Source organism: Medicago sativa, chromosome 1 (assembly GCF_051527215.1).
Source record: "Medicago sativa cultivar Bolivia chromosome 1, Bolivia_mono, whole genome shotgun sequence".
In the NCBI taxonomy this organism is placed as follows: Eukaryota; Viridiplantae; Streptophyta; class Magnoliopsida; order Fabales; family Fabaceae; genus Medicago; species Medicago sativa.
This window is the reverse complement of record NC_140749.1, coordinates 65,735,103-65,753,353: the sequence shown is the minus strand read 5'-3', so window position 1 is coordinate 65,753,353 and position 18,251 is coordinate 65,735,103. Positions and strand designations below refer to the sequence as shown.

Here is an 18,251-nt window from a genome sequence, read left to right as displayed (position 1 = left end):
TACTCTGATTTTAAATGAAATTTTATAAGTTGGGAAAACGGGGTGTTACATTAGAGATCTCTATCTCTTCAACACTTTATGGGAATCGGGTCAAGAGTATGATTCCATAGCGGCTATAGTCGGACTTATTATATTCCAAGAATTGTAAATTTCTAATAGTTAAAGAAATATGTTTCTATGGAGTCTACTATGAATTACAAATAACTGAAAGAGTTTTGCAAAGTAACTGCTACTAATAGGGATGTGCACTACAGTGGTCCTCAAATATCAAAGAATTTATACTCATTCCCAAAACACTATGCTAACAATTTTTTTAACAAGAATGATCGGCATATATGGTAAATTCTTCCTTAACCCAAAAACAATCACTTCAACCTAGATATCCTTAGTTACAAAGCAACCACTAATGACACCACCTACTTTCATAGTCATGTTTCTGCAAACAATATTTGAATGAATCACAAGATATTCATGCGCTAGTTAGATATAAATTCCAACAAATATATAACTAATAACATTAACAAACTGAATATTACACTATTATAGTTGTATGAATTATAAAAAAAAAAATAAAAAAGAATCTTCATTTGTTTGCTCCATTGGAATCTAGATGTAAAGAATGAGTGTAAAATCTCAAAAAATAGCAAAAGTTATTAGGTCGCACTCATATTTTCTTGAAGTTCTATTGAAAAAATAAGCTGATAAGTTATATTTACACTTTTTGCATGATTTGATCACATAGAGAAAATGTGTATTATTTTACCTAGAACATCAAATCGGATGATCGACATACATATGATATTTATTGTTCAAAAAATTGTGTTTATAGATGTTCTGACCAACAAAAAGGTAATTGTTGTATGCAACAAAATGATATTCAACATCTTCTAGATAACGTGAATTGTTCACAAGTTCACACAATAATTTTAAAATAAATTTAACATTACTCAAGTAATCCAAATGGTAAGGAGCTAGGACTCATTAAACATATGGTCAAAGGTTTGATCATTAACTCATAAGTTTAAACTCTTTATATACCTGCTTTGGTTTGTTAGTGAATGTATAAATTGAATTTAACACTTAACTATTAATAATTTAATTCTTAACAATTGATGATATAAGTTCAAACTCCTTATACACTTGTTAGGGTTTGTTAATCTAGGTTAAAACTCCTTACTCACTTGTTAATGTTTGATAATTTAAGTTCAAACTTTTTATACACTTGTTAGAGTTTTTTTTTGAGGGAATACACTTGTTAGAGTTTGTTAATAGAAATTTAAATTGAATTAAATATTTAATCATTAATAAGTTAATTCTTAGCAATGTCAATCTAAGTCCAAACTCTTATCTTGTTTGTTAGAGTTTGTTAATGTAAATATTAATTAAATTTATAATTTAATTATTAATAATTTAATTTTCAACGATCGATAATCAAAGTCAAAACTCTTTAATAACTAAATTCTTAATCCCTCCGGTCACAAATATAAGCAAAAAAAACTCTCAAATCTTGGTCACAAATATAAGCAAAACTTAACTACTTTTAAACTATTTAATAATAATATTCCTAATTTACCCTCATTTAATTTTCCACTTTACTGTTTTGTTTTTTAAGACATTTATGCCACGTTTTTTTTTGGAAACATTTATACCACTTTTTTCTTATGAGTTCCAAGGTAAACTTCTGCATGTATCCTTCCATCTTCTCTTCTGATACTAGTAAACTTTTTTTTCTTACGAGCTCTAAGGTATTTTTTCGTAGGAGTAGTAGAAAAAAATGAAGAGTTATTCTACTTGTACTGGTATAATAGCTCATTTGTTGGGCACGTGTGGAGTAATTGTACTGCTTTTAGCATTCAGGAGAGTAATTGATGGAGTTATATTGAACTTTCCAATAGCTAGATTTATTATGTTTATTTTTATCTAAAGGTTAATTTAGTAAATTTCACTCATATTTTTCATCAAGTCAAAAACATTAACTACACTTATCTAAATTCCTTAAACAGTGTATAAACAGTTTTTTCGCTTAAATAAGTGATCGGATGGAGTAACATTTTTTAATCTAATTCCAAACTGCACTGCAGCCCTAACCATGACCCTTTTTTTAGAAAACATAAAATAAATTTTCAATTACACAACACTTAGTTAACTTGTATCAGTCACATCCTTATTTCTTCTCCCAAAGAGAAGATTGGGAAGATTTGGCTAAATCTGAGTTGCAGGTTTCAGGAGGAGTCAGAGATGTCGACAATTTCATGTTTAGCTTCCGACACGAAAATTGGATGCCAACAGTCCGTGACCAGGGACAAGCTCCTTTTTGTTGGGCAATTAGTACTGTCCAGGTGGTGGCAGCAATGCACTCTTTTCATACTAATAAAGTTTCACTTGTATTATCCCCCCAAAGCCTCATAAATGGGGTGCCTTCTTATGTTACGGAGAGAGATCTTCGATGGAGACGAAGGGTCGTAGGAACAATACCAGAGCCTACAAAACCTCGACCTATTGTGCTTTAAGATTTATCGTAGGAAGATGGATAGCTTCTGAAGCCCTTTATCCTTATCAGAGATCCTTTCGGACCGACATAACATTTTTACCGACCGCACAAGTGATCAGACCTTTCAAGGTTCTAGAAAGAATGTGGTCTGCGACTCATATCAGATATATTTTGTCATCATAAGGTGTCTACTTGGTACTTTTAGATGTGAAGCCACAATGTTTAGGTACAGAGCATCGGAGACATACTCCCTTACAAAAGATGTTGTAAGTAAAAGTGGTTCAAATTGTGTAATGGTAGAGGGTGCAGGAAGAAGCCAAGAACGATATTTTTTTAGAAATTCAGAATACATGGGGTTTGACATTGGATGATTCTGAATATGGTCGTGTGAGCTTAGATTTGTTCGACCATATTCATGGGATCAAGGAAGTTGTTATGATTCCATAAGAGCATGAATTTTGGAAATTGTTGTTTATGATTACAATTTATCCATTTATGCCCCTAGTTGGGTTGCTTTTGGATATGTAATATTTATGCACTCATTGTGTTAGTTGAGTTTATTTTGCAATGGTTGCCTTTATTTTGTTTTCACCTATACGACTTTATCAAAGGTGGGTAGGAACCATGAATTATGGGTTTGTAATGACTTGTGGGTTTGTAACGACTTGTTGTACAATGACTAAATCATGCTTTATTTGTCATTTCAACATAGACATGTTTGTGTTTTTTTTATATAATCATGGACACATTTTGCTTCATTATTTCATTTTGTTATTGTGATTATATTGATTCATTGTTTCATAATTATCAACATGTATTTGTTTCTCATACACTGCATATTGATGTTATTTCTCACACTACAATGTTATATTTCAATTTTAAACTCTTTCTAGTTTTTTTAATTAATTCATTGAATATATTCAATTTTATTTAAATATGCACGTGTTTGTTAAAAAAAATTATGCATATGAATTATGTCTTCTTGTTGTTTTTTTTTTAAAATAAATTCATTAAATATATTCAATTTTATTAAAATATGCATATGGGTTTGTATCAAAATAAATGTATGAGTTCGGTTTTCTTGTTCGTTCATTTTATGTGTTCAACTATTCAATAGCTATGAAAATCATCTTTCATCTAGATTCAATATTTAATAGATTTTTTTTATTACAAAACATCATAGATAAATTTCGTGCAACTAGACATACTTTTCAGATATTGTTTGCCTAGATACTCAACAATAAGTACAAGTACAACAAACCAGTAACTTATTAGAAGTGTACAGTGTGAAATAAAATTACATTGACACATTTCAAACATTAATTGGTTTGTTAGTTTCAAGATTATCATTAGGTAGTCACTTTCAATATATTTAAAAAATAAATTATATAGAAAAAGAACAAAAAATATCATTTCAAATGACAAAGGTAACAAATATAGGACTACATGGAAAATAAAGGCAAATTAATGTGTTGCCTTCAATAAATCTTACCACCGATATTTTTATCATTTCTAAATAAAACAATCACATGATCTCTATGTGTTATATATTTCTATCATCTTCTACTCTTTCTATCTCAAATTAAGTGTCTCATTTGGGTTATGCGTGGTACTTAAATAATTAGTTGTGTTAATTTTAAAAATATCATTAATATTATTTATTCAATATCTTTATTAATTGTAGTTAGTAAAGTAACTAGTCTAAAAAAACTATGACCAAAGTGTTTACAAAACACATCCTTCTCAAAATGTATTAGAAGAGTGTGGGTTGTAAAACAAGTACATTTATAACTTAATAATTAATATACATACTATTTTCGTATATATAAGACATAAGACACTCGTGCACATCATCAACCACACTCTTGATTCCCTTAATTAACTCACATCTTCTGCACACATGTTTTCCACCATCTTTCTATTATAGTTGCTATCTCAACTCTCTCTAATATGGTTATTTCTAATCTTATCTCATCTAGTATTCTCACACATCTAATACAACATTCTCATCTCCGCTATGTTTATTTTATTCTCAAGCTGATTCTTCACTGTCCAACGCTTTTTAAATTATATTTTGGTAGATATTTAAGAAAAGAAAAATAAGTCTTTTCATCCCCTCTAAAAACTCTACCCTAACAAGTGTAGTAGGGTGTTTTGGATGAGTGATTTAGCAAATCATTTATATAGTTAATTAAATTGTTTCTTTAGTGAAGTATGTGTTATGTGTAGTGATTTAGTAAAGTAGTTTAGATTAAAATTGAGTTTGAAGTGTTGTTATATTATGTATGATTTAGTTTTGATATTTAAAAAACAAGTTTATAGTAAAATTTAATGTTACACTCTTTTAATTAACTACACAATCTATAGTTTATTACTTATATAATCAAATTTGTTATTAAGATGAAACCTAATTTTGATATAATGTAAGCAAACATACTGAAATTTAAGAAAATTACTAACAAGTAAATCTGGCTAACCTATAACGATGAGATCTTTACTCACAATAACTCAAATTTATGGTCTTATTAACATTGTTCAACATTGGAAGAATTGGAAACTAAATCAAAATTTGTTTTGCTCTTTTCGCTAATAATTAAAATAAACCACTACAATTACCCCAACCAACGGTAGAAGGTACCACATGTAAATTAACATTGTTCAACGTTGGAAGAATTGGAAACTAAATCAAAATTTGTTTTGCTCTTTTCGCTAATAATTAAAATAAATCACTACAATTACCCCAACCAACGGTAGAAGGTACCACATGTAACACCCCGTTTTTCGTTAGGATTATATATTTATTTATTCTATGTGTTTAATTGCTTGTTTGTGTGTTTGATTTAGGATTAGTGGATTCTTAGACGAGAAGGGTATTTTAGTCATTTTAGGAGTAATGGTGTTTTGGTAATTTGAGGAGTGAGGGTAACTTGGTGATTTTAGAATGAAGGGTATTTAAGTAATTTTGGGTGAGAAATGTTTTAAATAGGATTAGTAGTAACTTGAAGTAATTATTTTAGATAGTGGTGTATGAGTAATTAGTGAGAGATTTAAATGAAGTAATTGAGTAGTAACATTTTTAACGAGTGGAAATAGTTACTAGACCCATTGAGAATGAGGAAACCTAACCCACTTAGTGTGAGACTATATAAGGATAACTCTAGTTGAGAATTAAGGTTGAACATTGATTTCATAAATTTCACAAGAGGTGGCAAAAGAGAAAAGAGAGAAAGATAAAGAGAAGAGGAAGAAAGGAGAAAAAGACTCGAGGAACAAGAGAGAGAGAGCAAGGTAGAGGGGAAGATTTGAAGATAAAAGTCAAGCTTTTGGGAGATTGAGGTAAGGGGGGTAAATTAAATTTCTCATAATAAGCTATAATCACTTTTCTAGTGTTTGAGTTATACTCCATCCGTTTCAAAATGAGTGTCGTTTTAGATGTTTACACACATATTAAGAAATGCAATGATTAAAAGAAAGAGAATGTTTATTTTACCAAATTATCCTTATTAACTATTGGTTAGTTTTAAAAGTAATACTTTGGAAGTAGTGTGCTGATTATTAATTGGAGGGTACAATTGAAAAGAAAAAGTTATTATTGCATTGGAAACTGAAAGTGACATTCATTTTGAAACAACTTTTTTTTACTAAAGCGACACTCATTTTGAAACGGAGGGAGTATTTGTTTTGTTAATATTTTGAAATTGATGATTATATGAATTGATTTTCGTGCTTAGAATTAAGTGATAATTATGGGTATGTTGAAAACTGTGAAAACTACGCAATTGTTTATATGTTGAAAACGGGTTTATATGTGGAGAAGTCAGGTGTCCAAGATTCGAACCCCGATCTCTGCATATAATATGCAATATCCCTATCGACTGAGCTAAGTTCATAGGGATTGTGGTTCTCCATTTTCAAAAATTAATTTTTTGGCCCCATATTTAATATTTTTCATCACATCTTTAATTTAATATATTATTAATAATTGGGAAATGTTAACTTGTGCCCTTGAGGCATAAGTTAAGAAACCAAATGTAGAAGGTTTTTCTTGGAACTTGTGCATTCAATGTCTTAAAAGTTGCAAAAGTTATACTTTCAATATAAAATTTATTTTTAATTTCCATTTTAAGCTTCTTAACTTGTGCCCTAAGAGCACAAGTTAACATGACCCTTAATAATTACAACATTTAAAAAACAATTAAAATATTTTCCATCACATATTGAATTTAATATATTATTTTAACAATTAAAATATTTTTGTAAGGAACATTTAAAATATTTTATAAAGTAATAATTGTTGAATAAAATAATTGATAATGACATGAATATTAAATTTGTCCACCTAAATGTTCCTACTTCATCAAAATTGACTTAAAAAATTGGGTGCAGACCGAAACTTCCAAAAAAATTAAAATGGAGGATGAAAAAATTGATTTTTAAAATAGAAGGACCAAAACTTTATATTTTTTAATGTTCACTATATATATAAAGAGGATACATGGAATGTTCACTATATATAAAGAGGATACATGGATTTGACCTGATTTTTTCACTTTCAATTACATCCTTAGATAAATTTGTCTAGAAGAATATTACATTGTTTGATGTCATTTAAAAAGAAATGAACTCATATTATATTTACTATATTGTTGGTGTTATTGAAAAATATAAGTGTAGTTTTGTGACACTATAAAATGCAAAATAATTGTGGAATTAAAGAGCCCGTTTGTTATAATTCTTTTAAGAAAAAAATCATTTTTTTAAAAAAATAATCACTTTTAAGAGTTTTGCATCCGTTTGTTACAGATTTTTAAAAAAATCAGAATCTAAAAAAAAATCTAAAAACAGCTTCAAATGAGAACCTGTTAAGAGCAGCTTCTCAAAAAATAGATTTTTTTAGAGGAGAAAGAAAATATGATTTTAAAGATTAAACTAATTTTGTTTGTATCCAAACAAACTAGATTATTTGTTTAAAGAAAGTGATTTTTATTACGGTAAACAAACGCAAAATAGATTATGATTTTTCACAAAATCTCTAAAATATAATCTCTAAATTATTTTATGTCAAAATCACTTTTATTTTTATTTTAATCTGTAACAAACGGGCCCAAAATTTCAGTAAAAAAAATCGACAAACCGTGGTAGAGTGCATTGAAACAAATTCAATTCAAATGTTTCCAAAAAGTAAAATCAAGCCTACATGTGAATTCGGGGGTGTATTTATTTTGCTAGCTTGATTCGATTGGGTGCAAGTTGAATTTGATGGAGTGATTTTGACAAGAGCAAAACTCCATGATAACGATAAACATGCACTATTTGAAAATAAAAGTGACTTGATCCTTCTGTAACATGTCAATTGTGATCTAGAAATTTCTGACACAGGGGATCAACCACTCTCTCCATCTCATCCAATTGCTCACGAGGAAGGTGCTCAATCACTTTCATCCTAATATATCTAGAACCTTCTATTCAATTATTGATCACTCACTAATAGTAATACTATTTTCTTCTATCCATGCATGTATGTATTTATAAAATCCCTTTAATCTATGATCTATGACTTTAATTTGATTAATTCTTAGACATAACATATTTGAGAATGAATTATATGTACTCGGTGAAAGAAGAATACTTGGAACCAACGATTCCACCACCACCCCAACCAAATGAAGGACTTGTTGAAATTAGACCACAACCATTCCTCACAAAAACATTTGATGTAGTTGATGATCAAAGTACCAACCATATAATTTCATGGAACAGAAGTGGCACCAGTTTTGTGGTTTGGGATACACATGCCTTCTCCAATCATCTCCTTCCCAGATACTTCAAACACAATAATTTCTCAAGTTTTGTCAGACAATTAAACACTTATGTAAGTACTACGTACTCTCTAGATACACATGATCCTAATGTCTCTATCTAGGTCAGATTTTAAAACATTGCTTATATAGTAAGTAATTACAGTTCAAATTTATTCTCGGCTATGTTTTCTCGTACTGATTTTGGACTTGTGTTATACAATATTTTGCAGGGATTTAGAAAAATTGATCCAGATAGATGGGAATTTGCAAATGAAAGATTCCTGAGAGGGCAAAGACATCTATTGAGGAACATAAGAAGAAAGAAGGTACCTTCTCAGCCTATTCCTAATTCCCAACAAGGACAAGGTTGTTTTGGACTAGATGCAGAAATTGATCGTTTAAGGCAAGAGAAACACGTGTTGATGACGGAGCTTATGAGTCTTAGAAAGCAGCAATATAATACTACACTTTATATTCTACAGATGGAGCAAAGGTTAGAAGGGATTGAAATCAATCAGAAGAAAATGATGTCTTTCTTAGCTAGAGCTATGAAAAACCCTGTCTTCATTCACCAACTACAACAGAAAGAGAAGAAAAAGGAGCTTGAAGAATCCGCGACCATGACAAAAAAGAGAAAGCTTGTTGAACAAGGAACTAGACTAGGTATTGGACAATCAAGCAGTGTTAAAGTTGAGCCGTTAGAGTTACGTGATTATGAATTTGGGGTGTCGGAGTTGGAAATGTTAGCTATGGAAATGCAGGTTTTTGGAAGGGGGAAAATAATGGATAAAGAGGAAGTAAATGAACCTGAGGCACTAGAATCACAAGAGAAGATGGAAAGAGTGCTTGATGATGAAGGGTTCTGGGAAGATCTAATGTTTAGTATGAAATTTGAGGGTAGATTTGACATTCCAACTTCTGAAGATAACAATGAGAATGAAGATGATTCAAGTGAACCACTGAGTCAAGAATTTAGGATTAACTCTTTTCATTCAGTTCACTAGCTTCAAGTCTTACAAAGTCAATGTTTTATTTCAAAGGAAGCAACATATTTCTAATTCTTTTGTAGCCCTTGTTTATATCAAATTCTCTCATGTTTCTTGTGTTTGATTGGGTAGGTTGCTGCTGGTGCCAGAACAAGATTCTTTGATAGCAAAATCTGTCATTATTTATGTCAAGGACTCAAGGTTCAATTTTTTTACCACCAGGAAGCTATATGTAGATATGACATTGCCTGTTGTAATTTTGTATTACCTTGATGAATGTAGATTACTCAGAAGATATATGATGGACAAGAAGTAACTAATCTCCTAGAAAGCATAACTGAGTGAACACTATGAATATATATATATATATCTCTGCAAGAATGCAACAGGTCTCTATCTCTTCCATATAATACTTATCTTATTGTTACTATTATTATAATCGACCAAGGATTGCATATATGAGTTTTTGTTCAAATTTTTAAAATCAGAATTCTAAGTATTCTTGTTTATTCTGATGAGTTTGGACTAAAATAATTTGTGCAGTTCAGTCCAACTTTTCGCTAACTTTCACTTAGGATTGCATGGTTAATTTGAATCGCAGTTTCTGTTAATTACATGTATGAAGAAAGAAGATTTTAGGAGTATACGGCTAGGATGGCTGCCGTGTCTAATGCCACAGTTAATGCAATGGAATTTTAGCACTAAAGAGAATTTCTCAAGAATGTGATTTATATTGTATAAAACTCAAACTTTGTTGCTTGTAATATACATTGCACAATTGATCAAGAAACATGGAATCTAGATGGGAAGTCTTGACCCCTGATTCATTTCTTTGATCTTCCAGTAAAGGGTGTTGCTTTGCTGTAGTATATCTTGTCGATTCTTACATATTTTCAGTATAATCTTTGGTTATGTAGAAAAATGGCCAATGATGTCCAACATTTTGAAGTTAGTACTACTAGCACTTCTACTTGCAATTGAATTGGTTGAGCTTGAACTAATAAACTCAATGGCATGTTAATCATCAGAAATAATGCTGTTGTGGATGAGATTAAGGGTCTCAAAGCATATAGTTTCTTCAAAAAGTAGTCTTCTAATCCAAGCATGAGTGGCTTATCTGTATGGACTTTGTCTGCATTTGTATCAATTTTTCTGTCTTGATTCTTCTTCCATTTGGTCATAAAAGATGTTTGTTTTCAAGTTCTCATATGATAACCTACCATGAACAAAACTGTAACAGCAAAAATTGAAATATCAATTACATCACTTCAAATCGACTTATGATTTAATAACAAACATGCTTTCAAGTTAACCTTTACAATGCACATTTTTAATATAATACTGATCAATTCCTATTTATACAGCATTACTCATTAATCTAAAATGGAATTTTGTATCAACCTTCAAACTAAAGTGTGTTATTCAAATGCAAACAACTCAACCATCTTCAATCTTCAGAAAATTTAAGCAGGGCCTAAACTTTCCTAAGGGAACCACTTTAGTGATAAAGTCTGCAAGATTCTCTAATTTATGAACCTTCTAAATTTGCACCTTCCCATCTGAGATTCTGTTTCTGATCTCACAGACCATGTCCTCTAGTCGATCGTACATATCTACACCGACTTTTACCCTTTTGGACACACTTGGTATGTCTAAATTCTCACCACGAAATGTCCTCGACATATCCGTACAACAATAAGATGAACCAATAGTGTCAACATGTGGATTTTGATTCACACGTTTAGCATATTTCAGAAATTCTTCTACATCCTCCCTTAACTCATGTCTCATTATTTTCTGAAATACATACACACGTTTCACGGGAAAGGCTTCACTCAAAAACTCAAATTAACAAATATGTGCAATTAATATAAAAACAGTCTGACGCATACAGATAATTTGATCCATGTACATAATCATACAAGTAGAATATTCCGGTGCAATTGTCAAAAACTCAAGTAAAACATCTTTAAAAGACCCAAGAGAGAATGAATTTGCATCAGTAAAATTACCAAATCACCAGCATATACCTGACTGTAAAGATAGTAAAACATTCCGGCCATAGGAGATATTCCTTTTCCTGTCCAGCTAGAAGCAGCAGCTGTTGCTCTCCCTGTTTCCTTTCCACCCTCAGCATTCAATGTTTTTTCTTTTTCGGTTCAGGCAGAAGACCAGGATGCAGCAGACTATTAATAGGACTGCAAGGACCACTCCTGCAAAATGAATTGTAACTCAAGTTAAGCCTATAAAGCTTAATGGAATATCCAAGGCTCTCAAGGTTTGTGTTGTTTTTTTCTTCTTCTTCTTCTCGTATCTACAAAACCAGAAGTTCCACATCGAACAATTCTTTTTGCATTTTCATCTTTTTATACCAACATGGCGTTCTTATTGTTTAATGAGATAGTGATGTTATAGTTTAATGATATAATTCAATTTGGATAATAAAGTTAAATTTTAATATCTGTCTCATTTTGGAACTCATCGATCACAACATGTATATTTTATATCTAAATAAACTATACAATATTTAGATAAGATATTTTATATCTAAATAAACTATACAATATTTAGATAAGTATTAAAAATGTTTTAAAAATAAGTATTAAAAATGTTTTAAAAAATTATAAGATTAAAAATGTCTTAAAAAAATTATTTTTTTTAAAAGATTTTAAAAATAAGTATTAAAAATGTTTTAAAAAATTATAAGATTAAAAATGTCTTAAAAAATTTATTTTTTTAAAAGGATTAAAAAACGTTCTAAAATATATAAATGAAAAATTTGTTTGAATGAGATTTTATTTTCTCTAAACATTTTGCTATTTAATGTGATAGTAACCCAAATTTTAATTTGATGATGTGATTATCATTTAGAAATGTCTAGAAGCAAACATATACTAGATGTAATGCCTGCTGCATTGGTATTGGTTGTGGGTTTCAAGTGCAAGGTCGCGTGTTCAATCCTCATGGGTGCCACTTTATTTAATTACTAAAATATTCATTTGTTTATGAAACCGGTCTGATTCATAGAACCACTTGGTCATCGGTTATTCATTTGTTTATGAAACCGGTCTGATTCATAGAACCACTTGGTCATCGGTTTGTTTAAGTTTATATTCATTTGTTTATGAAACCAGTCTGATTCATAGAACCACCTGGTCATCGGTTTGTTTAATTACTAAAATATTCATTTGTTTATATTCATTTGTTTATGAAACCGGTCTGATTCATAGAACCACTTGGTCATCGGTTTTCACCGGTTCATTTTAGTATTGAATCTAGAAACTAGAGAATGAACTTGCATCAGTAAAATTTTATAATAAAATTAAAATTGTTTACTAAAATATTCATTTGTTTATGAAACCGGTCTGATTCATAGAACCACTTGGTCATCGGTTTTCACCGGTTCATTTTAGTATTGAATCTAGAAACTAGAGAATGAACTTGCATCAGTAAAATTAACTTAGTCTTTTAACCTCTAATTCGGCCTCAAGTCCACATGCATTTTCGACGAATTATCCACTTTGGGTCATCATAGTTTTTTCCTTTATAAAAGGGGTCTCATTAGATTGAGAAGTGTGAGTGTTGTTAACAAACTACTCTTAACCTCAATTTCCAAGCAATTTGAGACTTTTTAGGTGCCGGAGTAGTAGCCCTGGTTGAGAGTTAAGGGGGCAAATGGTTTGTTAGTCATCATATGTGGCTTAGACTTTGTTGCCCGCGAACGGTACCAATGATTCGGAGTGGATCACCGTTTCTGGACCTAAATCGACTGCCGGAGTGGTAGAAGCCTTGATGGAGGGCAGCAGAAGGTCCTCGGAGGGCATGGAGTACATGCAAATTCTTTGAGGATCAAGTCAGTTTGTTATTGAGGGTGTGAGATTTTTATGGTTTAAATAATGTGTATCTTTAGACTGCATCGAGTATCCTTATTTATAGGACAAACTCTAGGGTTATTCAGGTGAAATTCATTGAGTATGTTGTGATGTCCACGACATTCGTGGATCAACATTTGATCGTCATCGTGGCACTGATTAAATCGCCAGATTTGCCTGGGTGTGCTTCTAAGACCTCCTCATATCATACTCTACAGTGATTCATTCCATTAGCGGAGTAAGCTTGGACAATATTAAGAACAAACCCCATTTTGCATTGGTAAAAAAAATTGATAAACAAAAATATCACTAATAAAAGTACAAGGGATGCTCAAAATCCATTACAAAACATCTAAATCAAATACATTGAAGACATTTGAGTGGGTTAGTCCACCAATGGGAGAAAACAAGACTTTTATTTATGTCTTCCCTACATATAAACCAAGATCATGACAAAAATATTAGTAATTTTCCTATTCCCTACATATAAACTAAGATCATGACAACCATTTAATCCAGCATACCACCTCCAAAATATTAGCAATTTTCCTATTGAAGAGGAAGTCATTACGCTCCATCCAAATACACCACGATGTAGTTAACCGGACTAAATGAGACACTTTTTTATTATCATTCTTCTCTTTGCATAATGAATTAAAGAGTATAAAATTATCAACCAATTCAACACCCCAACCTATTGGGTGGCATTTAGGATACACACTACACAAATTTGTGCATCACAAACAACTTTGTGTACTATAAAGGTCAATTTGTTTTTGACCATTAGATCAACTAGAGAGCATATTTTTATTATAGTCTATCGGATCTCAGTAACTTTCTCCAGCAGTAGAGCAGCAGCAAGCAATGTTGGTTCTGTTCCTCTTTATCTTCCTCTTGTTACTCATCATCATCTTCATACAAATTCCCTTTTTATTATCAAATTGTTAATTATTAAAAAAAAAATCCAATTATAATTATATTTGTTTGTAGGTTGTTACCAAAAAATCTACACTAAGGAATTTTTATACGATACAAAGAAACATTTCTCTATCTTTCACTACTGCACTTGATTTTTTCAGGAAAAAAAAATTAAAGTTTTTAACATCCAAGATTTAATCGATAGAGTTGAAAAAACCCATATGGTTTTCTAGTTGCTTTGTTAATTTCAATCAGATAGAGTTGAAAAAAAAATTGTTGATATGGAGCAGACAAAATCAGGTTTGAGAGAGAGATGGGAAGGAGAAAGGGTGGTCCATATGCTTCAAATTTCTCCTTGCAGCAGCTACTTGGTTAACGCCTGGATTTGACAGATGAAGCGTACACCTTGTACAAAACCATGGGTATGGCAGTGGAGTGTTGCTTTAAACAGGTGGAATTTGAGAGTGACTGTGACTGTCCTGTTTTGATTAGAAGGGTAATGAAGATCTGCCCATAACTTATTTTAGCAATATTGTGGTTGGAATTAGAGAGATGAAGCTTTATTCCTTTGTTTTTGTTACACGACCCATTCTTAATAATAGTGTAGTCTTGTTTATAAATAAAAAAAAGGCTTAAATGCACTTTTTGCCCCCTATGTTTCAAATAGTTGCGATTTTGGCCCCCTAAGAAAAAAAATGAATATTTTGACCCCCTAACTTTTGTGCCTCTTTTGAATTGCTGGTTTTTGTGTCTCTTTTGAATTCCCTATGTATTGGGATGAACTCTTAGGCACTGCAGCTGGAAGTGGTGTGCCTCTTCTTGATGTAAATTTCTCCTACTAGAAACATACACCAATGTTGTTGCATTGTATGTATAATTAATTAATACCAATGTTGTGCCTCTTCTTGCATTTGTTCCGAAAGAAGGATTGGAAAGTTTAGACGAAGATTCCTCAAATGAGTGTTCTACAGTTCTTGTTGTTGGTGAATCTATGGCAATTGCGGCACACAATGAGGATGCAAATGTTGTTCTTGTTGGTCACACGTAAGCTTTTGTATTCATTTTTTGTTTCGGAATTTGAATAAAAGGGCTTTATAAGTATTCTTTCCTTTTTTGGTCTTTATGTTTTGCAGCTTCCAAGCTCTGCATTTGCTGGGGAGCTTCCAAGCTCTGCATTTGCATTTAATAGCAATGGATTGGCAAAAATTCCCTATTATTTCAAATGGTCTCTTAATATAAAAAACCATGTAATGTAAGTATTAAGAACAAAATTTGCTAATTCTGGAAAATGAACGCAGCGATTCGAGCAATAAAATGGGTGAAACGGACAGATTCGAGCAATTCAAAAGCGGCACAAAAGTTAGGGGGTCAAAATATCCATTTTTTTCTTAGGAGGCCAAAATCGCAACTATTTGAAACATAGGGGTCAAAAGTGCATTTAAGCCTAAAAAAAACATAGCCTGTGGTTTAATGGTGGCGGGTCTACTGCAGTCCAGGAGGGGGAAGATTGCAAGGTTGAAGAGAATATGAAAAAAATATAGCGTTGGTATACCATAATAAAATCGTGCTCTTTTTTGATCCAATGGTAGAAAATTAACCTTCCAAAACTTGTGTATTGTGCACAAATTTGTGCAGTGTGTATACTAAATGCCACCAACCTATTACGTCCCAATCCGACTATTTGAAAATCAAATTCCAAATTATCCTTATCTTTGTGCAACTTGCAAAAAATGACTTGAAGTTTCGACTTTGTTAAAACAGAATACACAACATTGTTGTTGCACTTGAAAAATGAGTTTGATATAAATCTAGCCACTTTCTTGAATTTTTTTAAATTCTATTTAGAGAAATATTTGAAAGATATAAAAACTAATTGACATCTAGAGAGAGAAAAAATGGAAAAAATTATATGATAAATATGATATATTGGTGATATGAGGACATATCAAGTGAGAGGAGTAGTTATAATGAGAGATAAGAGGGTCTTTTATCAGCCGTTTGATCAAAATCAATGGCTCTGGTTAAAAATCTTATAATAGTGACTTACATTATTCTCATTTCCTCCATCCTCTTTTCCGGTTTTCTTCTTCCCCCCTTCTTCTCTCATGCGCCGCTTCACTTTCTCATCCAGTTCTAACACAAAAATCGCATCTAATTTTTTTTTTTTTTTTTTCACTTTTAAAACTGCATCTAATCTCTAAGTTATTTTTACAACTTCAAAAACTGCATATTCCCTCCTCTCATACCATGAGCGTTGTTGTTCTTATTCACATAATTGAGTTTTCCAGTCTTTTCCCGTTTATGCAGCAATAGATTCGCAGAGAAAGGCAAAGTAACGTAATAATCTGATTTTCGTTTCCACTACAAAAAGAATTGAATTGATTTCTGTTTCTGTCATGTATTGCAAAATCAAATTTCTCAATCTCCACGGGGGCACAAAAACGATTCAACAAATTTAATCGATTTGTTAACAATCAAATAATAAGCCACAAATATTGAATCTGGTGATGAGGCATCTCGAAAATGTTGAACTTCATAGCTTTTTAACAATGAATTTCGTAGGGAAAATATGAACAGAAAAATCAATAATTCCAAATTCTATTTCTTATATGATTCAAAAGTCATGCCCTTGAAAAGAAGATTCAAGTTTGATGAATAAAACAATTGCTTTTTGAATTGAGGAAGACAATATACATATCAACCAAATGTCCGCAGATTAATCGGTACAATTAGCTTTTATCTTGTTTTTCTTTGTTATTTTTACAAAAAGGAAGAAATAAGGAAAAGTTTCTTATGATTTTGTGAATTGGGGTGAGGCGGTGAGAGCTTCCACTTAAGCCAAGGAAATCTTCACATATAACCAGAAGGTGTAATTCTTAAAAAAAAAAAAAAAAGGTGTAAAGTCAAACAGGCTTAGGAGGAAGATGAGTGAATTTGAAGCGTGTGCATATTCATGAGATATCATGGGAAGTCCTATAATAAGTGATTTAATCTCAACCCTTTATTTTAATCCAACAATTAATATTTAATGCTCTCATCCTCTCATTATAAGACATCCTCTCATTTGATACATCCCCTTGGTGATATAATAAGAAAGAGATATATAGAAAATGAAGTGTTTAATAAGTGTATAACATTAAGGGCGTTCACATATCATTACTTAATCTATGTGCAATAATTTAATAAAATTATTTTAGGGTGAATTTGGGCCCTAAAAATTTGTCGATGATACGTTTAATCCATTAATAAATATAAAAAATACGGGACAAATATTTGTCGATGATACATATAGAACGAAGATTGAATATTTATCTGTGATAAATTAAAAAAAAAAACAAGACAAACATTTATTACTATAAGATAGTTGATAGGTGTTGGAGATGCATCAACAAGCTTGAATCCAAGCTTCCTAGCCCTCCAATGGTGACTCCTAGTCTCTGATCTGTGTTCTCTCTATTGAGTTCGGCTTACAATGGTATTTTTTCTCTACAAAAATGACCTACACCTCTATTTATAGAGGTTCTGATATTTTAAGTTCGCTAGGGCATGGCAAGGCTTGCCTAGAGAATCGGGTTTTCTTCCTTGGAGGAAAAAGGCAGTTGTCTTCAGATACTTTCTTGAAACGTCTTTGTTCGCTAGGCAGACCAAACTCGCCTATCAAACCGCCTTAAGGTTTTCCTTCTAAAACTCTTTGTATTTGGCTCGCTTTCACTTCGTTCAGCTCGCCTAGCGAACTTTTCACCATATGTCTTCGTCATGATCTAGCTTGCCTCACTTTGCTCTGTATTGGTGTATCCATGCCTATAAAAAAAAGTATGAGAAACAAACATAATAAATTTTTGGCGTAGTTTAAAGATATAAACGATATTTATATATAATTGAGGGTTTTTGTATTGAATTACTTACAAAACAAGTCGATAAGTGCTATGAAAATTAACTGAAATTTGGCACTTATAACTCGATCGAAAACTTAGAGGTACCAGTGGGACAAATAACCAAGCAACTTGCAGATAGACAGATGGCAATGTTAAGTAGAAGAGGAGTGCACGTAGAGAGAGCACTGCATGATCTCGAGTTAAGTAGCATTTTCATAGCTCTAGAGTACGCGAAAGATAAAGCTGCTTATCAAAGGTTATGATGAAGATATTAGAGAATGCATGAATACTTGTAGGAGGATGCAGGT

General features: G+C 31.5%; 1 protein-coding gene and 1 long non-coding RNA gene across 2 annotated transcripts; one reads left to right on the top strand and one right to left on the bottom strand.

Moving 5' to 3' along the window:
- The first annotated feature begins 8,051 nt into the window (after positions 1-8,051).
- Positions 8,052-9,656, top strand: LOC146956486 (heat stress transcription factor A-7a-like). Its single transcript, XM_085729113.1, has 3 exons — positions 8,052-8,363; positions 8,523-9,479; positions 9,561-9,656. The coding sequence occupies exons 1-2, from the start codon at positions 8,088-8,090 to the stop codon at positions 9,294-9,296; spliced, it is 1,050 nt and encodes a 349-aa protein (XP_085585239.1). The 5' UTR covers positions 8,052-8,087; the 3' UTR covers positions 9,297-9,479; positions 9,561-9,656.
- A 207-nt stretch (positions 9,657-9,863) lies between these two features.
- LOC146956485 (uncharacterized) lies at positions 9,864-11,622 on the bottom strand. The gene is made up of 2 exons (XR_015020185.1): positions 11,309-11,622; positions 9,864-10,509 (listed from the first exon to the last, which is right to left on the bottom strand). It is a non-coding gene; the product is annotated as an uncharacterized LOC146956485 (long non-coding RNA).
- Between the last annotated feature and the right edge of the window lie 6,629 nt (positions 11,623-18,251).